Source organism: Pseudophryne corroboree, chromosome 1 (genome assembly GCF_028390025.1).
Source record: "Pseudophryne corroboree isolate aPseCor3 chromosome 1, aPseCor3.hap2, whole genome shotgun sequence".
Classification (NCBI taxonomy): domain Eukaryota; kingdom Metazoa; phylum Chordata; class Amphibia; order Anura; family Myobatrachidae; genus Pseudophryne; species Pseudophryne corroboree.
In genome coordinates this window covers 592,261,536-592,283,726 of record NC_086444.1, presented here as the reverse complement: position 1 = coordinate 592,283,726, position 22,191 = coordinate 592,261,536, and the positions used below count along the sequence as shown (strand labels likewise).

The 22,191-nt window shown below is 46.6% G+C and overlaps 1 protein-coding gene across 2 annotated transcripts in view; it reads left to right on the top strand.

Moving 5' to 3' along the window:
- The window catches only part of FRMPD1 (FERM and PDZ domain containing 1), a 371,129-nt gene that overhangs the window by 241,706 nt on the left and 107,232 nt on the right, over positions 1-22,191 (top strand). For both annotated transcript variants that reach the window (XM_063914260.1, XM_063914259.1), the window contains exons 2-3: positions 10,813-10,917; positions 19,062-19,219. In XM_063914260.1, the coding sequence (XP_063770330.1) occupies positions 10,817-10,917; positions 19,062-19,219 (259 nt within the window). In that variant the 5' untranslated portion in view covers positions 10,813-10,816. The remainder of the gene's footprint in view (positions 1-10,812; positions 10,918-19,061; positions 19,220-22,191) is intronic.

Here is a 22,191-nt window from a genome sequence, read left to right as displayed (position 1 = left end):
AGCCCCTCCGGAACCGAAAAGGCTGTTTTTTCTTTGGCGCTATCAGATAAAGGTATTTGCCAGTAACCTTTGGTCAGGTCCAATGTGGTGAGAAACCTGGCTGTTCCCAGCCTTTCTACAAGCTCATCCACACGGGGCATGGGGTATGCGTCAAACTTGGACACCTCATTTAACTTACGAAAGTCCTTACAGAAGCGTATGCTACCGTCGGGCTTCGGGATGAGCACTATGGGACTGGACCACTCACTGTTAGACTCCTCTATGACTCCAAGTTCTAACATGGTTTTAACTTCCTTAGAAATAGCTTCTCGCTGAGCTTCAGGAATCCTATATGGCTTTAAATGAACCCTGACCCCTGGTTCTGTGACAATGTCATGTTTTATTATGGTCGTTCGGCCAGGCAGCTCTGAAAATACCTCCCTATTTTGGATGAGAAATTCTTTAACCTGATTGTTCTGATCAGCTGATAATGTCTCTGACACCTTCACTGCGGGAAGCAACCGGGGTGAAGACACCGAAGGGCAAGGCTCCGCTGACAGAGACAACCTATCTTTCCAGGGTTTGATTAAGTTAACATGGTAGATCTGTTCGGGTTTTCTCTTTCCCGGCTGGTATACTTTGTAATTAACCTCATTCACTTTTTCCCTAATCTCAAATGGACCCTGCCATTTAGCTAGGAATTTGCTTTCCACAGTGGGTGCCAAAACAAGAACTCTATCTCCAGGAGCAAATTCCCGTATCTTGGCACTCCGGTTATAGACCCTCTGTTGAGCACTTTGGGCCTGTTCCATGTGCTCTCTGACAACAGGTACCACGGCTGCAATCCTATCCTGCATTTGTGTTACATGCTCAATAACGCTTCTATAAGGAGTGGGCTGTCCTTCCCACGTCTCTTTGGCAACATCCAACAGCCCTCTGGGGTGTCTACCATACAACAAATCAAATGGAGAAAACCCCATAGAGGACTGAGGAACTTCTCTGATGGCCATTAACAAGTAGGGCAACAAACAATCCCAGTTTTTCCCATCTCTCTCAACAACCTTTTTTAACATACTTTTTAATGTTTTATTAAACCTTTCCACCAACCCGTCAGTTTGGGGATGGTAGATGGACGTCCTGAGGTGAGTGACCTTAAATAACTTGCACAATTCTTTCATGATCCTTGACATAAATGGAGTACCTTGGTCAGTCAAAATTTCTTTTGGTATTCCCACTCTACTAAATACCTGCACCAGCTCCCTAGCTATCGCCTTGGTTGTGATAGTGCGTAAAGGGACAGCCTCAGGATATCGAGTGGCATAGTCCATAATTACCAGGATATACTGATGGCCCCGAGCAGACTTTAACAAGGGCCCCACGAGATCCATGGCTATTCTGTCAAACGGGACCTCTATAATAGGCATGGGAACTAGTGGGCTCCTGAAATGGGGTCTAGGGGCATGATACTGGCACTCAGGACAGGAAGAACAATATTCAGACACTTCTTTATAAACCCCTGGCCAAAAGAACCTTTGTAAAACTCTTTCAGTGGTTTTTTCTGCCCCTAAATGTCCTGCGGTAACGTGACTGTGAGCTAAATCTAGTACCGTTCTCCGATAAGGCTGGGGAACTACCAGCTGTTCCACCACATCCTCACCCCTTTTGACAATGTGGTACAAGAGCTCATTACAGATGGCCATGTGGGGATACGTAACCCTGTCACCTGGTACCACAGGTTCCCCATTAACAATCTTAACATTCTCTCTAGCCTTTATTAAGGTAGGATCCTTTAACTGTTCAGACGCAAACAGATCCTTCTTTACCTCCAGGTCAGGCACGCTTTCAGTTCTAACTACTATGTCTCTGTTCCCGGCAAGAGGGTCCTCACTGGACTCCCCATCTGTCACTTCCCCAGCCAAACTAGCAAAAGGCAAAGGGCCAGAAAGTTCCGAAGACCCACGTACATCCATAAAATCACCGGTATTATCAACTGGCTTTTTACTTCTCACATCTGTTGATAACCGTGATTCCCACAGTTTCCAAAAATGAGGAAAATCCCTCCCTATTATGGCCTCATGCACCAAGGTAGGGACCAGTCCCACTTTAACCATTGCTGACCCACAACAAGTTTCTATATTCACCTCAGCAGTGGCATAATGTTGGGTATCCCCATGTATGCAAGTTACCCCAATAGGTATTTGCTGGACCTTTAAGGGGTTCACTAACCCAGCTTTCACGAGGGTAACTAAACTTCCTGAATCTAGCAAGGCCTCTACTTGGTTACCTTCTAAGAACACATCACACATTTGTTTTTCCAGCTCAGGTGAAGGTACCACAGTACAGGCTAACCTAGCAAAGAAAGATATTCTGCGACATTCAAAGGCAGCATCACATTGCATGGGTTCTTGCGTGACTGGGCAATTGGCAATAACATGACCTGGCATACCACACCTAAAACATTTAACCACACGATTATCAACCCATTTGGGCAGCAGTACCCGGGTTTCCATGGCTCACCCACTTGCGCAGGACCATGGGCAAAGATCTCAAGTAGCGGTCCATGACGACTCTTTCCACCATCTGGGGACCAGTTAATGTCTCTGGCTGTAGCCATTTTTTTGTTAGCTGAATAAGGTCGTGGATCTGGGAGCGCGGAGGCTTCTCCATGGCGTACAGCCAACGGTGCACCCGTTGTGCTCGTACTGACAGCGTGACTCCCAGGCGGGTCAGGATCTCAGTCTTTAGTTTATCATAGTCCCGAGCCTCAGCAGGGCTTAAATCAAAGTAAGCTTTTTGGGGCTCACCTGACAGGAAAGGTGCCAGCAGACTGGCCCACTGTGCTTTCGGCCAGTTCTCACGCTCGGCAGTCCTTTTAAACGTGGTCAGATAGGCCTCCACATCATCAGCCTCTGTCATTTTCTGCAGGAAGTGACTGGCTCGTATAGAACTAGAGCTGGTTGGAGCACTGACGGCCACATCTCCAACCCGAGCTGCAAGTCTCTGCACCACTTCTGCTAAGGCCTCTCTATCCTGACGCTGTTGCCTGTAAAGTTCATCAACAACTGCCTGCTGTTGTCTCTTATTTTCCTCCATTGCCACCTGCTGCTGTCTGTTGGCCTCCTGCTGAGCCGCTGTAGCTTGCAGCAAGGCTTTAAGCAGATCCTCCATGTCAACAGATTTTTCAGGCGGCTTTGCAGCTGCTTTCACCCAGGACATATATCAAACCCTCAGGGGTGAGTCTCAGTAACTTCACACTGGGCTGTATCTGCATAAACCACCGTTTTCTGCAGGCCTCACAAAGCTGCTGCTTTCACTTATGCGCAGAACGGCCTGCTCGCATTCTCCACCAAGTTGTAACACTGTAGGGGTGCAAGGTGCCTTTTCCTGGGGAATATGGCAGGACGCAGCAGCTGAGGAACAACACAAGTCCAGTTTCTGGTACAACTGACCCCGGCCAGTTTTATTGAAACAGAAAATAAAACAAACCCCAAAATAAAAATACCTTGCCTGTCCGGCACTAACTAAACATAAGATGTTCCTAACTGTCACTAAACAAAACACAGAGTTCTTCAGTACATACTGTATAGCTTACTTGCATCAGAAAGCGTGTCTCTCACACACAGATCCTGCAGCCTTCCCAGGCAGTCTGCCCATACTAATCAGGTTAGAAGCACTATATCACTCTTACACAGCTGAAACCCTGATTAGCCCTCTGTGAGGCCAAAGACCCGAACTGGGCCCAATGTCTAGAACTCGCCTTATCTCTCTCTCAGAGCCTTTACCCAGCTTTTACAGCAAACTGAAAAGGTTCAGACAAAACAAAAAGCATTTTTCCTAGAAGTTAACATTTTCTAAAACATGTAAGACAAGAACCTGGGACAAATATACCTGCCCTCAAACACTATCCCAGTGTTCTTGTCACAATATATATATATATATTATACACACACAATTGCGGCGGCACTCGGACATAAATACAGTAGATGCAGAGTATTACTGCAACGTTTCAGAGAATTTATTAGCACTCCGTCATCAGGTAAAACATGCATACGAAAAACATACCTTTAAATAGAATCCCCACCTCATGTGCTCCAATCGGCGTGCGGCTCCGGATAGCGGGCGCCCACTGATGACGTCCGCTCCAGTCCCCACTTCACCATGGCTGCCACCATAAACTAAACAAAAAAGCAAAAGAGTGAGTGGGCTGGGCTGTGCTGCCAGCCACCCACAACGAAGCTGACGGACGGTGCAGATCTATAGTAGTGGGGGGCGACTCTTCACTTGCTGCAACTGAATGGGAATACCGAGCGTTTGTCGGAATTCCGGGCATCGATATTTCACCAGCTGTCAGGATTCTGGTGTCGGTTTCCTGAACGCCGGATTCCAAACAGCTGGTAAATTAACTGCATCCACTTCTCCTTACAGTGGCACCTAGCCGTTGATTTCAGACACCCTGGTGCTTATATCAGTGTCATGTCCATTGATGCCGCAATTTTTATATACCTTGTACTTGTCCTATATTGTCTTGTACTGTAAAGGTGCATACACACGGTGAGATTTTGGCTATCTTTGATTTTGAATATGCGATATGGATTATGCGATATTGACAATGTGCGATTCTGACTAAGTGCCAATTTTGACTATACTTTAGTACTAGATAGTCAAAATTGACTTGCCTGCACAGTCTATATAACCTTGCGATAATGCGGGAATGCACATCGGGATCAAATCAGTATCGCAAGGTGGCTAATACTTTGCAATTTGCACTAACTTTCCTTGCGAGTTTAATCGCAAGGATATATCTCACCGTGTGTACACACCTTAAGTCACTGTTTTTTGAAATTCATTTATTTATGTACTTTGGGGGTCATTCCGATCCGATGGCATGCTGCAGTTGTTCGCAGCGCAGCGTTCGAGTCAGAACTGCGCATGCGCCAGTGCTGCAGTGCGCCAGCGCATGCCAGACGGCCGAAGGCCGTCGCTACCTAGCGATCACCTCTGCCTGATTCAGAGACATTCGCTGGGCGGGAGGGGGCTGCACGGCGGCGTTTAGCCGCCGTTTTCGGGGCACGGTCCGGCTAACGCGCCGGACCATGCGTGGGACGGGCGGCAGCGGCTGTATGACATCACACGCAGCCGCTGTGGTCCGGGGCAGCGACGAGCACCTCCCGGCCAGCCGCAGGAGCTGCGCTGGCCGGGAGTTACTCCTCAAGTACAAAAGCATCACCGCTGTGCGATGCTTTTCTACTTGTGCGGGGGGGGCGGGATTGACATGCGGGGCGTCCCCCCGCATGTCTGGGAAGATGAACTCGGAATGACCCTCTTTGTTAGGTGCTGCAGGACTCTTGTGGCGACATATAAAGGATAACAATAATACATACATAAAAAAATGCACTCAGAAATAGATGAAATTGAAAATAAGAACAAGTTAATGTTAAGCATTGGTCCTACCTGTTACTTATTATAATTAAATAAATCTGAACACTTTACAGAGTCCCATTCACATCAGTCCCTGCCCCCAGCGGAGCTTACATTCTCATACCTCCTGACAGTCCCGCTGCCCTGTGCAGTGTCCCGCGAGCAGGAAGGGGGGCGGGGTAGTTTGGGAGAGTCTGTCATCACCCCTGATCTGCTCGGCAATCACTGAATAGATGTGAGACGGGGACTGCCCGATGTGTGGTGGGTGAGGGGACTAGCTGCCAGAATTCCGGCAGACATGATGCCACTGTCGGTATAGTGACAGCTGGCATCCCGTCTGCCCGGGTATCATATGTATCCCGTATAGAAGATAGTCTAAAGGTGGGTACATACTATGGGATGGGCTCAGTGAGCGACATTGCCTAGTGTTTCCCCACTCGGACCGGGCCACCTGACGGCGAGCATAGACACTAGCGATATCGCACAGTGACGTCATGCTGCGCCCGGCCGGAGCATGCAGCTTTGGACGATGAGTCCAAATTGAGCTGCATGCATGGCAGAGACCAAGGGTTGTTAACGACCCGCGGGGCCGCGCATCGCTTGTCGTCAGCTGCACACACACTGGGCGATATAGTAAACTATATCACTCAGTAGGGGGGAAATTTGGAATACAGTTTACTATATTGTTAAGTGTGTAGGCATCTTAAGTAAGAGAAGGAAAAGCACATGATAAGCAGTCACCCTGAGTAACAGATGGAATGGATTGCAAGGTTTAAATGGACACAGAATATATATATATATATATATATATATATGTGTGTAAATATATATATATATATATATATATATATATATAAAAAAGAAAATCAGTATTTTACAGTATTTACTATAAAAATCATTCATAATCTACTATGTATTCATATGTTTAGTCTATCTACATATATTCAGATGTAATAGGAATAATAAGCTGGAAAAAATTGGTTTTAGTGAAAGATGTAAAATAAATCAAATCAAAACCTAATAACAATGGGGCTCATTCCGAGTTGTTCGCTCGTTGCCGATTTTCGCTATGCTGTGATTTGTTGCAAATTGCGCATGCGCAAGGCACGCAGGGCGCATTGGCTTAGTTAGTTAACACAAAACTTAGCAGTTTTGCTGTGGCATCTGCGGCGCTTTTCAGTCGCACTGCTGTTTCGGAAAATGATTGACAGGAAAGGGGCATTTCTGGGCGGCAACTCAGCATTTTCCCGGCGTTGGCTAAAAAACGCAGGCGTGTCAGGGAAAAATGCGGGAGTGTCTGGAGAAACGGAGGAGTGGCTGGCCGAACGCAGGGCGTGTTTGTGATGTCAAACCAGGAACTAAACGGACTGAGCTGATCGCAATCTGTGAGTAGGTCCGGAGCTACTCAGAAACTGCAAAGAATTATTTAGTGGCAGGTCTGCTAATTTTTCCTTCGCTATTCTGCTAAGCTAAGATACACTCCCAGAGGGCGGCGGCCTAGCGTGTGCAATGCTGCTAAAAGCAGCTAGCGAGCGAACAACTCGGAATGAGGGTCATTATTACTGTTAGAAAGCATTAAAACATGGATGATCAAGGTTTCTAATACATGATTAATTTTATTTTTAAATAAAACATTAATACAAAAAAAGGTTCAAATAAATAAAAACAGTTTAAACCAAAACAAACTTTTTTTTAATGTTTTTTCTCCAACCTTAGTAATAAATAAATAAATAATTTAATTAATAAATAATCACTCCCTTATTTATCAATGAATGATACATTTCACTGTGAGTGATAAATTGCACCAGCCAATCAGCTCCTAACTGTCATTTTTCAATCCCAGCCTGTGTCATGGAAGTTAGGAGCTGATTGGCTGGTGCAATTTATCGCTCACAGTGAAATGTATCACTCATTGATAAATAAGGGCATACATTCCTACCATAATAATTACCCCCAACCCAGAAGGCCTGAACTAGCTAAACCGAGATGTTCTGACTCTTTCCAAGGACAGTAAGCTGAGAAAATAACAGCTGAAAAGAACAAGCAGTTCTTAATTTTACTTTTAGTGACAATTCTTCTCAAGCCACAGCCCATAAACCTGTCCACAAGCTGACATCTGCACACATTGGCAGATCCTGTTTCTGAGTTAGTATTAAATATTCATGTGCACAAGGCAGGAGTGTTGCTATTTTTACCAGTAGAAATTAAAATATGAATTTTTCCTAAAAGTGGAATGCTTGTGAAAGGGTTTTTTGTTGTTGTATTTGTTGTATGTGTTGTCTGACACAGATCATAGTGTGGGAGAGATGAGATTTCAGAAGTGTTATAGTTGCTATTATTTTTTACACTGATAAAACAATTCACAGTCTTTATTATAATGTATACACAGTGTAATTCAATAAAATATCTAGGGATTGGGTAGATACCAGAACGGTGTGGACCCTGGAACGCCGGACCGTCTCCCTGCAGCGACCTCTTTAATGCACATCCCTGTCTGTTCCGTTCGAGGAGTGTCTGTGACAGCTGTCACTGGAGAGACAGGGAGGAAGAGATTACAGCCTCCCTGTATGGTCCTTTCTGGTTTTTACCCCATCCCTGTCTTCATGGTGACAGCTGTCAGAGACACCCCCATTCCCTGGATGGGACACCCCTCCATACGAGGACACGCACTACAAGCTCCAGAGTGGCAAAGGTCGCTGCAGTGAGCTGGTCCGACGTTCTGCAGTCTGGACCTTTCCAGTTTTTATTCAATTCAATCTATACATGCTCTAAAAACTCTAACTTTAGGGGATTTTACCACTGCAATGTTTCTCATTCTTAGAATCTTATATGTCAAGCTTATTGATCTTCCTCTGCACATGTGAGATGAGGGCAAGTGGCTCTCCACTCCCCCCCCCCCCCCCACTCACACACACACACACACACACACACACACACACACACACACACACACACACACACACACACACACACACACACACACACACACACACACACACACACACACACATACACCCACATCCACCACACAGGGAACAATTGGTTACAATTACAATAGTTACAAAATGTCTCATTACTGAAAACAGACAACATGTAAATTGATTGATCCGCTGATTAAAGGAATATAAATGCTGATATTTAATGGTACTGTAGATTAATCAAATGGCTGTTTGCCAGAGATAGGATTTCTCTGTACATAAGGAGCCCAGCAGCCAGGGATTTCTATCACTAGGTATTGCCAGTGATAGCCATTGTCAGTTGTTTCCAATGACACTGTAGCTTGCCCCTACTTAAGAAGGATTACTGCACACTTATAGTACTTCAATCCTCTGATCGTGATCACCATTGCTTTGCCTTGTTTACATATAGAAAGCATTGTGAAAAAAAAAGCATTTATAGTAATCTGATTTCTTTTTTCTTTTTTTAAAAATGTTTTATTATTTTTATTTATTGTTTTCTTTAAAGTGGTACTAGAACCCCATGTTCTAAACACGCTGAGTCACTCATGCACATTTGCCTGGACCCCGGCCTGATGAAGCAGTATATTCAGTCATATGTCAGCCAGGCCTACCCTGCTTCATCAGGCCAGGGTCCAGGCAAAGGGATCAGTACGAGATCCCGGCGGTCAGGAGACCGATGCGGCTCGCTGCGGGTTTCTATTCCCCTCCGGGTGGTTGCGTGGCCCACCACCCAAGAGGGGTAACCAGCCGGCGGTCAGGACTCCGACCGCAGGTAATTCTGGTGGTGTCGGGATTCCGGCATCGGTATCCTGACCGCCGGGATCCCGACAGGCGGTCAATTGACTGCCTCCCCATTTGTGAAACAGGGGTATTTAGCATAGAAGATATTGCAATTATTTCCTGTGTTAAACCCATTAAATACACTATCCCCGTAGTTCTGTAAGGTAACAGTAGTCTTGTCCAATTTAACTTGTAAAAGCTTAGCTTTTTGGAGCTTATTCCTGAAGGAGCTAGTTTCCTATGAAAACTGCTATAGGAGAGCAAAGAGGGATCTATCTGCTAGATCCAATTCTTCATCTTCTTATAATTCATCATCATCATCATCATCATCATCATCATCATCATCATAATATATGTGATCATGCTCTAGTCTAACCTAAGGTCATGCATCTACAGGGACACACTTGGTAGAGAACCAGGAGTGTAATATAAGATTACAAGCTCAGATAAGTGCAAAAACAGCAGTGAGCTAGCTTATACCCCTTTTCCACCAAAAATCCCATGTCTGACCCCTGATTTGGAACACGGTTCCAAGCCGGGTCAGAACCGTGATTTACCCCGTTTCCACTGCGGCACCGACTTGGTATATTCATCTGACAACATCTTCAAGTAATGCAGAACTCCCAGAATAGCACACTGGCTGACTAGTGGATGGGGACAGTGGTCAGCGTGCGTTCAGGAGGATGCTGCCACACTGGAGACAATCAGGGACACATTACATCCTCCCTGCATGGTAAGTGGGGATGGGTTAAAATCTGGGACAGTCTGGACCATAGGTGGAGGCTGTAATCTCCCCCTCCCCGGTCATGGCTGTCGTGGGTGGGTGATGGGTTTTTGACCTAATCACCACATTGTAAACAGGTTACCCAGGTCGGATGACCCAGGTAACCCGTTTCCACTGCATCTCACCCAGGTCTTTCCCTGTAAAAACCCTGCTAGGTAGCCAGGAAGGATTCCTGGGTGACTAGACCCGGGTAGAGCCGTTTCCACTGATAAAAATCCCGGGTTGGTGCGCGTTCATGAGCTAAAACCCAAGATTTTCATTTCATTTAAGCCGAAAAGGGGTATTAACAGTATTAGACCGCCTCCTATACTGTATAGCCAGTAATTAAAAGCATTAAAAAACAATATGGGTCATGTTTACAGATGCACAGATTATGCAGTGCAGCTCTGCATTTTTGCAGCTACATTGATGATCAGTTAGATTTATCAGCTTTTTTTCTCATGCCATACAGAGGGGGCGAGTGCTGTTACTGTATTATGTGCCACTCACAGACAGTGGCCTACAAGGCCATAATAGTCCCTTCAGTAAGAGTAAGCCTGATTATAATGAATGTGGACATGTTAACCACAGTGTTGGCAGTGAGGGGATTATTGCTCAGCGTTAGAGACACCAGCCTGATCCTAATGCAGACTCCTTAGGTCTTTCTCCATCCCGGGGCAGAGATTTCATAATGCAGCTGTTACCTCTTGTACTATCAGACTCGCAGATATGTGTAACAAAAATAGTATTCAGCATTGGCTGATGGCACTCCCGTGCAATTTCTATCTAGGGCCACTTGACATATCCTATATGTGATTGTCCTAAAGTGAAGACTGCAATAAGGCTGTCACTGTTACCAGGATGTAGAAATGTTCAGTCTGAAGTCAGTTATAATTTGTGAATACTGTTTAGGTAAATGGAGGATCCACAAAGTCATCTATTCCAGACTCGGAAAGGACACCGAATAGAACAGATGGTAGTGAGATGGCTGCGCCGCTCCCGAGATAACTCATCCCGGTAAGCTGTGTATCACTTATTTCTTTCATTGTTAACCCTTTGCTGTTAAGAAAGCTTGCGGTGTAATTACTCTGTCACCCCCTCCAGCATATATGTTAAATGTATACAGTGTGTTATGTTTGAATGATATCCTAAATTCCTTTAAAAGCATATCTAATCTTAAATGGGTCTAATTAAAGTGGGCCTAATTAGAATTGCACCTAATTCGCCACTAAAGTTGTGTGTTCAAAATAAAAACAGGATCTTTGCTTGTGCGCTGCATTATCAGCACACATTTGCTCCAGTCTATACCTTAACTCTAAACTCCTCAACTCTGAATAGCATGCAGTTCCGCCTACACAACATTGAAACAGGTAGAATATTACCCCCCACCAACACCACCACCACCACACACGTTCAGCCGCAAGGTGCATATGGCTCTGAATCACACATAGTTGCTCAGCGCAGATGCATGCGCAGTGACTCTTCTACCAAACAGACTTGTGTGTAACTCTGAATCAGGCCAGATGTCTACAGATGTGTCCTCGTAAATGTTTGTTCCGTGCACTACAAGTTGCGTTACACATAATGCGTGAGTGCCGTGTGACTCGGTAGCGCCGCAGAGCGTCTTTTTTATTATTATTCATGCGAAAATGGGTCTTAGTCACAAAGTAATATAATAGGACAAGCAGCTTCTGCTAATATAAATGATATGCAGCATGCCTATATTCTGTGTGTGACTGCAACTGTATTTGCATACAAAGACCCAGATTTATAATGCCTTGTAGAGTAATAAATTGCACTGAGATAAAGTACCAGCCAACCAGCTCCTAACTGTCATTTTTCAAACACAGCCTGTAGCATGGCAGTTAGGATCTGGTTGGTTGGTACTTTATCACCGTGCAATTTATCTTTATCCAATGCTCGATTAATCTGGGCCAAAATGCTGTGCTACATTATTTTCCTGGAAAACACTGTAAGGTGGCATTTCGGATGCTGATACAGCTGCAGTTACACACAGAATATATGATGCTGCATATCATTTTAATCAGCAGGATCTACTCATGTTTCTTATTGCATTACTTTGCGACTAAGACACATTTTCACTGTGAAAAACCACAAAAAAATATGCTGGGTGCCTCCGAGTCCTGCCACGACATGGCACATATTCAACGGCTGTTTAGCGTGACTGCATCAAGGACACATCTGTATATGTGCAACTACTATGATATAATGTTTAGGTCATTGCTGAATTTCTGCAAAGAAACCTTCCTTTCCTTCACTTCACTGTCTAATACCCCTTTCTCTTACGTCCTAGAGGATACTGGGGATCCATTTAGTACCATGGGGTACAGACGGGTCCACTAGGAGCCTTGGGCACTTTAAGAATTTGATAGTGTGGGCTGGCTCCTCCCTCTATGCCCCTCCTACCAGACTCAGTTTATAAAATGTGCCCGGAGGAGCCGGTCATGCTTATGGAAGCTACTGAAGAGTTTTCTGCATTTATTTTTCTGTTTGTTATTTTCAGGCAGGACTGGATGGCACCAGCCTGCCTGCTTCGTGGGACTTAGGGGGGGTGGGGGGGGCTGCCCAACCTCTTGAAGGGTTAATGGTCCCGGAGACGGACGGCTTCTAACCGGGGCGGATTGCATATCCAGACTCAGTACACAACTGCGTCTCAGTACACTGTACACAGTACCCACACTGGCATTCAAAGCCTTAAAATGGATCTGTCTCCATTTTAAGCACAAAATCACCTCAGCCAGTATAAAAAAAAGCTGGAAGACTGCGCGCCATTAAAGGGGTGGGGCTTCACTATAGGCAGATCCAGCAGCTCACCAGTGCCATATTCCCTCTGCAGTGGACACAGACGCTGACTGACAGGGACACGCAGCTCCTCCGGTGTGACTCCAGATTACCTCAGTGGTTCCAGGGGGTCATAGCAGGGGGGAGTGATTATTAGTGTACTAAGTCCCCAATCTGGGTACTTAGTCTGCAACCCGGCTAGTCTTGGCATTAGCAATAAGGGCGCGGTGTGCTGTCTCCAACATACTCTGTGTCTTCCTGAAAGGGCTCCTTGTGGGTCAATTGTGCTTTTAACCTTTCCTGTGTGTGTGTGCTGTCACATTTACAATATGCCAGGCAAAGAGTGTGTTTCATGTATGGCAGAGTGTTCCTCTTTCCCAGGGAGCTCACTACTATGTGCTCAGTGTAGTGCACCTTCTCAGACTAGCGGGGCTGAACCAGTGTGGCTGGATTCCATTAAAGGAATGATTTCTAATATCTCTAATAAATTGTCCTGCAATGAGAAAGAGAAGTAATACTTAAGACAGTCTGTGGATGAGATTATGAATGGAGACTCAGTCCCCAAACAAGCGTCTCAGTCCCCTGCAATTTGTCCGCAAAAACGAACTCTGGCCCATATCCTGCAGTCTGACTCTGACGCTGAGGGGTCAGACATGGAGGAGAGGGAGGTGGATTCAGAAGAGGGGGACGCTGCACTGTTACAGGGAATAGAGGCTCTCTTAGAAGCTATCAGAGATGTTCTGCAAATTCCTGATAAGTTGACAGAGGAGTGTGAGGAATCTTATTTTAATGTTAAAAAGAAGTCCTCAGTCACTTTTCCTGTGTCAAAGGAATTGAATACCCTGTTTGAAGAACTGTGGGTTAATCCTGATAAGAAATTTCAAATCCCTAAAAGGTTACTCTCATCTTTTCCTTTTCCTCCTGAGGATAGGAAAAAATGGGAAAGTCCATCGATAGTGGATGAATCAGTGTCCAGGTTGTCACGAAAAATTGTATTACCTGTCCCTGGTGGAATCTCCCTGAAAGACACGGCTGATCGTAAAATTGGGACTACACTCAAATCCTTGTACACAGCTGCTGGGGTGGCCCAGAGACCCACTATAGCATGTGCGTGGATTACTAAAGCCATTGCTAAATGATCAGGTAACCTAATTGAGGGGCTGGATTCCTTATCTAGGGGGGAGATTGTTTTACTCCTGCAACATATACAGGACTCGGCAAACTTTATGGCGGAAGCCATAAAAGAAGTAGGTTTGCTTAATGCACGCACCACTGCTATGGCAGTGTCAGCACGCAGGGGCTTACGGTTACGCCAGTGGACTGCGGACTTCAGGAAAGGCGTGGAAGGCCTACCCTTCACAGGAGGGGTGTAGTATGGAATGCCGGCGGCCGGGCTCCCGGCGACCAGCATACCGGCAACGGGAGCCCAACCGCCGGCATACCGACAGCGTGACGAGCGCAAATGAGCCCCTTACGGGCACGGTGGCGCGCGTCTCTCTCCAGGGGGGTCGTGGACCCCCACGAGGGAGAATATATGCCGGGTGTCGGGATTCCGGCGCCGGTATACTGTGCGCCGGGATCCCGACATTCGGCATACTGAAGACCACCCCGCAGGAGAGGCCTTATTTGGAGACAAACTAGACAAATGGATCTCCTCCAAAGCTACTGCGGGTAAGTCTACATATCTTCCTTCTGCAGCTCCCCCAATCAGGAAGGCCTACTCAGGACCTACTCTACAGTCCTTTCGGACTGCCAAGTTTAAGGGCAAAGCCATAAGATCTTCTACAGCCACCAGAGGCGCTAGAGGTAAACCACTCAAACCAGCAACGGCCGGTTCTCAGGAACACAGCTCCAGCTCTGCTTCCTCAAAGCCTTCAGCATAACGGTGGACCGAGATGCCTGGAAGACTGGCAGGTGGGAGCCCGACTAAAAAATTTCAGTCACATCTGGACAACATCATGCCAGGATCCCTAGGTCATAGATCTTATTTCCCAGGGCTACAGACTGGAGTTTCAGGAGCTCCCACCTCACAGATTCTTCAAATCAGGCTTACCAGTTTCATAAGAGGCAAGTATAAACTTACAGGATACCATTAGACTCAGGTCATTGTTCCAGTTCCAACTCATCTCCAAAGCAAGGGATATTATTCCAGCTTGTTTTTGGTACCGAAACCGGATGGTTCGGTAAGGTCGATTTTGAATCTAAAATTGTTGAACCCGTACTTACGAGTGTTCAATTCAAGATGGAGTCTCTGAGAACGGTGATCTCAGGTCTGGAGGAGGGGGAATTCCTAGTGTCCCTGGATATCAAGGATGCGCACCTTCACATTCCAATCTGGATGCCTCACCAGGCTTATCTACGATTTGCACTGCAGGACTGTCACTACCAGTTCCAGGCCCTGCCTTTTGGTCTCTCCACGGCAACGAGGGTGTTCACCAAGGTGATGGCAGAGATGATTCCCTACCTGGACCATCTTCTGATAAAGGCACTGTCCAGGGAGAGGTTGTTGAACAGCATTGGCCTCACAACCAAACTACTCCTGGATCATGGGTGGATTCTAAATCTTCCGAAATCTCACTTAGAGCCAACTCGGAGGCTCGCGTTTCTGGGAATGATACAGGACACACAGTTGCAGAAAGTTTTTGTTCCATTGGAAATGGCTCTGGTGATCCAGTCGATCGTTCGGGATGTCCTGAATCCAACTCGGATACCAGTGCATCTATGCATTCACCTTCTGGGGAAAATGGTGGCCTCTTACGAGGCTCTTCAGTATGGAAGGTTAAATTCAAGACCCTTCCAGCTCAATCTGTTGGAAAAATGGTCCGGATCATATCTTCACATGCACCAGAGGATCCGTCTGTCGCCAAAGGCCAGGATCTCCCTTCTGTGGTGGCTACAGACTTCTCAACTAATCGAGGGCCGATGGTTCGGGATTCAAAATTGGATTCTGCTAACCACGGAAGCAAGCCTCAGACGTTAGGGAGCAGCCACCCAGGGGGTGCAGTTTCAAGGAAGATGGTCAAGTCAGGAAGTCGTCCTTCCAGTCAACATTCTGGAACTCAGGGCAGTCTACAACGCCCTTCTGCAGGCCTCATATCTTCTTCAAGATCGAGCCATCCCGGTCCAGTCGGACAATGTGACGGCAGTACATAAACCGACAGAGTGGAACAAAAAGCAGAGCAGCAATGTCAGAGGTGTCAAGAATTCTCCTCTGGGTAAAAAAACACGCTGTGGCATTGTCGACGGTCTTCATTCCGGGAGTAGACAACTGGGAAGCAGACTTCCTCGGCAGACACGACCTGTACCCGGGGGAGTGGGGCCTTCACCCAGAGGTATTCAGGTGCTTGACACGTCAATGGGGATGTCCACAAATCAACATGATGGCCTCTTGTCTCAACAAGAAGCTCCAGCGGTATTGTTCCAGGTCGAGAGACCCACAAGCAGTGGCGGAAGATGCTCTGACGACTCCATGGGTCTATCAGATGGTGTACATGTTTCCTCCACTTCCTTTGACCCCAAAGAATTCTGAAAGGATAAGAAGGGGAAAGGTTCAAGCAATCCTCATTGCTCCGGACTGGCCTCGAAGGGCCTGGTATGCGGATCTTCTCGAGATGCTGATCGAAGATCCATGGCCTCTACCGCTTCATGAGGATCTTCTGCAACAAGGCCCATTCGTCTATCAAGACTTACCGCGGCTACGTTTGAAGGCATGGAAATTGAATGGCTGATTCTAGCCAGGAGGGGCATCCCTTTCAAGGTCATCCCGACTATGATCCAAGCCAGGAAGGGGTTAACGTCTAAACATTACCACAATATTTGGAAGAAATACGTCTCCTGGTGTGAGAGCGGAAAATATTCTGCGGTGGAGTTTCATCCGGGACGTTTACTGCTTTTTCTGAAGTCGAGTGTGGATGTGGGCCTACATCTGGGCTCTATAAAAGTACAGATTTCTGCCTTGTCCATTTTCTTTCAGAAACAATTGGCTTCTCTCCCTGAGGTCCAGACGTTCTTGAAAGGTGTTCTGCACATCCAACCTCCCTTTGTGCCTCCCACGGCACCTTGGGATCTAAATTTGGTGCTGCAGTTCCTCTCTCACACTGGTTTGAACAGTTACAGGAGGTTGACGTAAAGTATCTTACGTGGAAGACCGTCACACTGTTGGCCTTGGCCTCAGCAACACGTGTGTCGGAGCTAGGGGCGTTGTCTCACAAGAGTCCCTACTTAATTTTTCATGAGGACAGGGCTGAACTTTCTAAGGTGGTGTCCGCTTTTCACATCAACCAACCTATTGTGGTTTCGGCTGTGACGGACACTTCGGCTACTTCACAGTCTTCGGATGTTGTGAGGGCTTTGAAGGTGTATGTAAACAGAACAGCTTGTCACAGAAAATCCAACTCGCTGTTTGTTCTCTATGATCCCAATAAAATTGGGTGTCCTGCTTCAAAGCAGTCTTTTGCACGCTGGATCAGGCTCACTATCCAGCATGCTTATTCCACAGCAGGCTTGCCGGTCCCAAACTCTGTACAGGCCCACTCTACTAGGTCGGTGGGTTCTTCTTGGGCGGCTGCCCGCAGTGTCTTGGCCTTACAGCTATGCCGAGCAGCTACTTGGTCAGGTTCGAACATGTTTGCAAAGTTCTACAAGTTCGATACTTTGGCTTCTGAGGACCTTCAGTTTGGTCAATCAGTTCTGCAGGAACCTCAGCACTCTCCCACCTGGTTTGGGAGTTTTAGTACTTCCCCATGGTACTAAAGGGATCCCCAGTATCCTGTAGGATGTAAGAGAAAATAGGATTTTAATTACCTACCGGTAAATCCTTTTCTCGTAGTCCGTAGAGGATACTGGGTGCCCGCCCGGTCCTTAGTTCTTCCTGCACTGTTACTTGGTTAAGTATTGTTGTTTGGTTCAGCAGTTGCTGTTCCTGTTCCAAGTTTGGTTAGTATGGCTTTCCTCTTGTTTGTGTGTGCTGGTTCGGAATCTCACCACTATCCTTTTATGTATCCTTCTCTCAAAGTATGTCCGTCTCCTCGGGCACAGTTTCCTAGACTGAGTCTGGTAGGAGGGGCATAGAGGGAGGCGCCAGCCCACACTATCAAATTCTTAAAGTGGCCATGGCTCCTAGTGGACCCGTCTATACCCCATGGTACTAAATGGATCCCCAGTATCCTCTACGGACTACGAGAAAAGGATTTACCGGTAGGTAATTAAAATCCTATTTTTACACCGCCAGCTTTGAACATGGGTTATTGCACATGACCACGCATAACCCATGTTGCTGTGCGGTCTAAAAGGGCCCAGTTGGAATAATCCGGGTCGAGCGACCTGATATTCCAACTTGCTTAGCGAGCAGGGTTGAACACGTGTTCAATCCGGCTCGCTGTGCTGTGTAAACGGGAAGCCGGGTCGATGCGACCCGTTTCCTGCTCACTCTGTGGGGACTTGCAGCGCTTGGAGATCATGTGATGTCTGGCTGTTGTATAATGTAAACTGACATTGCAGTGGATAGCATAAGCCATTCACCAATCAGAGTGCTGGACATCTTCAAGACAGCTTCCTTCACTCTAATTAGTGAATAGTGCAGGCCATACACCAGACTGCTAGGGTGGTTGACTGGGTATGCATTAATGGCCGCCACGGGATGTAGTCAAATCTTACAGAGTCAAAACTGAGACATCAAAATGTTGACTCTCATAATGTAGACATGGTCAACAGATAGACAACAGGTTGACATGGACATAAGTTCAATATGGTCAAAAGGTCGACCCTATGTGCTACTCTTTTGCATACAGTATCTTTTTGGAGAGGGATCCGACAGGCGTGCATGCACAGTACGCACACTAGATCTGAACCTGGGTCTGAGCCCGGAAGCAAAGTAATAGTGGAAGGTCAATTATGGGCCGATGAATATCCGATTGTTGCATCTTTGTACACAAGTGTCGGATCTTAGATGCCTCCGGTGGATTGACGGCTTGCATATTTACGCACAGCCGCTTCGTACTGAATCACAGCTGCGTTGGCATCAGTGTACATTTCTGAATCAGGCCCTTTGCTCTGTGTTTAGCATCATTACAGGTGATGCAAGTGTATTAGCCTAGGGCATCTTAATCAGGCCCTTTTTCTCAAACTTAGGTTTAATTTGTTGCTGAAACTTGATCCAAGTTCATGGGAAAATGGCTGTTTTGCCAGAACGCAGAACCCAATACAGGGTACAGGAATACTGTTTAAATATCACTTTTCAAAATAAACAAGTACTGTATCTAAATAAAATGGGCAATGTCTACTGAAACTTGATATATTTGTTGTTGTAATGTTATTTATGTCAACTTTCTATAATTTTACTCTATTCTTGTACTGCACAGTGGAAGGCTCTCTACCGGGGAGAGTCCTTCTGTTGGTTCCAATCAATATGGGTGTTCCTTGAAGATCACATTAGAGATAAAGAAGGACCCGCACCTACACAGCTATGGCTTTGACATATCTCGTAACCTCCCCCTTACTGTCACAGCTGTTACTGCAGGTAAGAACTAAGAACATGTATCCATGTATACAGATATGTATTTGCTAAGTTTAAAGGAGAAGTACAGATGTGTCCTCATACATCTAGCCTCAATACGCCATTCAGCGTGAGATGCCTGGCATGAGTGAGCCTCCAGGTCCCATTCAACTCTTCTAGCGTCAGGCGACTTGTTTTTGCCAAAATGTGTCTTAGTCGCAACATAATGACGAGGAGAGTGTGCTGATTAATTTGATATGTGACACTTGTATATTGTGTGTAACTGAGTCTGTATACGGAGCAAAAAGAAAATTGGAAAAAAGCTGCGGCTGATACATTGTAGCACGGAGACTCAATTGCACACAGATATAAAAGTGTCATGTATCAAATTAATTAGCACAGTCTCTTGGTGCGCCCTAGTCTCATTGCATTGTGACTAAGAGGCGCACTGAGACGTGCTGTTTTTGGCACAACTGCAGCAATGATGTATGAGAACACATCTGTAGCATTGAAAAAGTGATTTATAAAGGGATGAGTTTAGCATCCCGGCTGTTGGGACACCACTCAGGAGACCGGCGCTGGATCACTGACAGTTGACATCCTGAAGGTGAGTATTGGGATTGAGGGTTAAAATTAGGGTAGGGGATGGGGGGTTGAAATATTTAACCCGCTCTTATGTTGAGATCTTAGGCGTTGGGATGCCGTGGTTGGTCATGTGACCGCCGGCATTTCGACCGCCGGAATTTAGTATGTAATCCTTTATAAATGATCGCCATCTTCTTCAGCATAGTCAAAGCTATCTTCTTGCAACTGCCCTGTACTTGTATTGCAATATTTTTGCTTTAAATTAAAAGCAGTGTTAATTTTGACAAGGATTTTAAATTTAGTTTTACTTTAGTCGCTTACTTCAAATTGTAGTTTGTTTAAAGGCACATTTTAGTTTTTTGTTTTCGCTTTGTTTTATTGAAGATTTCTGCAACGGGGCACACTGGGATTCCACAGGGAATACATCGGGTGTAGAGTTGGATCTTGATCCAAGGCACCAACAGGCTAAAGCTTTGACTGTTCCCAGGATGCAGTGCACCGCCTCCTCTATAACCCCGCCTCCAGACACTGGAGCTCAGTTTGTAAGTTGGTGCCTGCAGTGCAGATCACTAACAGGTGGGGCTACACTAGGCAGCCCTGAAAAGAGCTTTTTAAGAAGAAGTTGAGCACCAAGTGGGAAACTCCACCGCCGGTGGACTCTCATGTTGTCCGTCTTGTGGTGTCATCTACTCTGCCTGTCACCACTGTCACCTCACTGAAGGAACCGACGGATAAGCGTGTGGAGGGATGCCTGAAGTCTATTTACTGTTTTACTGGTGCGGTACATAGACCCACTATGGCAGCCTCCTGGTCTGTGAAAGGAATTGAAGCATGGGTTCAGGCATTTGAGGATGAGCTGCCTCAGGATTTTTCTGACACTGCCAGACAATATCTGTCTTATATTACCACAGCCTCCCACTATATTCAGGAGTCTCCCAAATACTAATCCTTCTGCTCCGAAGGCTAAGAGTACCACCTTTCGTTCCTTTCGACCTCCAGGGAAAGCAAAGGGTCAGGCGTATCCGCGACAGGCTCATGTTTCCAAAACTACTAAGCCTAAATCTAAACAATCCTGGGCCGCCTGTCAGCCTGCTTCCAAACATGACAAGCCTGCTGCATGACGGACCGCAGGGTGGGAGGCCAACTTCTGCAGTTCGCCCAGGTCTGGTTAAAGACCACTTTAGATGCCTGAGTGCGGGAAGGGGTCTCTCGCGGGTACGCAATCTCTTTCAAGAGACGTCCTCCTCGCCAGTTTTGCACAACAGTTATCCCTGCGGATCCGTTAAAAGCGCAAGCTCTACACTTGGTTGTACAATCCCTCCTGGATACACGAGTGGTAGTGCCGGTTCCCCTGTCTCAGAGAGGCAAGGGATACTATTCGACCCTGTTTCTAGTTCCGAAGCCAAATGGGTCCTTCCGGCCTATACTTAACCTCAAATCATTGAACAAGTTTGTGAGAGTATCCAAATTCTGTAAGGAAACTCTGCGCTCTATAGTGCTGGCCATGGAACCCGAAGACTATATGGTATCCTTGGACATACAGGATGCTTACCTGCACATACCTATTGCCATGTCGCATCAGCAATATCTGCTATTTGTTATTGGCAACCTACATTATCAATTCCAGGCACTGCCTTTTGTATTGGCCATGGCCTATCGGAACGTCACCAAGGTCATGGCCGTGATAACGGCTCTTCTGCGCCGTCTGGGAATCAGGATCCTGCCGTATCTGGACGACTTGCTGATCCTGGCGAACTCCCAAGAGGTTCTCCTCAGTCATTTGGAACTGATGGTCCAATTCCTACAAGCCCACGGGCGGCTCATCAAAAAAAAGAAAAAGTCCTCGCTGGTCCCTACACAGAGCATGGTGCACCTGGGGGCACTACTGGACACACAAACCAACAATTGTTTCTGTCTCCAGAGAAAGTCCTGAAACTACAGGACAGGATCAATATCCTCTCTCGCCCAAGAGTGTCGATACACTCGGCGATGCAAGTACTAGGCCTCATGGTGTAGGTTTTCGACATGGTAGAGTATGCTCAATTTCATACCAGCCCTCTGCAGAGGTTAATCCTTTCCAAGTGGGACGGCCTGCCTCATCAGCTCAGGTCACAAATGATCTCCTTGACTCCGGAGGTTCATCTGTCACTGAGTTGGTGGCTACAGGACCAACAGTTGAGCAGGGGCCGTCCCTTCTGGATCTCCATCTGGATCCTCCTGACAATGGATGCCAGTCTGCGGTGTTGGGGCGCGGTGTTGGAGCAACACTCTCTCCAGGGTCGGTGGACCAGGGAGGAGTCTCTCCTACCGATAAACATTCTAAAATTGCGGTCGGTGTTCAATGCGTTGACACTGGCCCTGCCCATAGTACAGAACAGGCCTGTTCAAGTACAGTCAGACAACGCCACCAC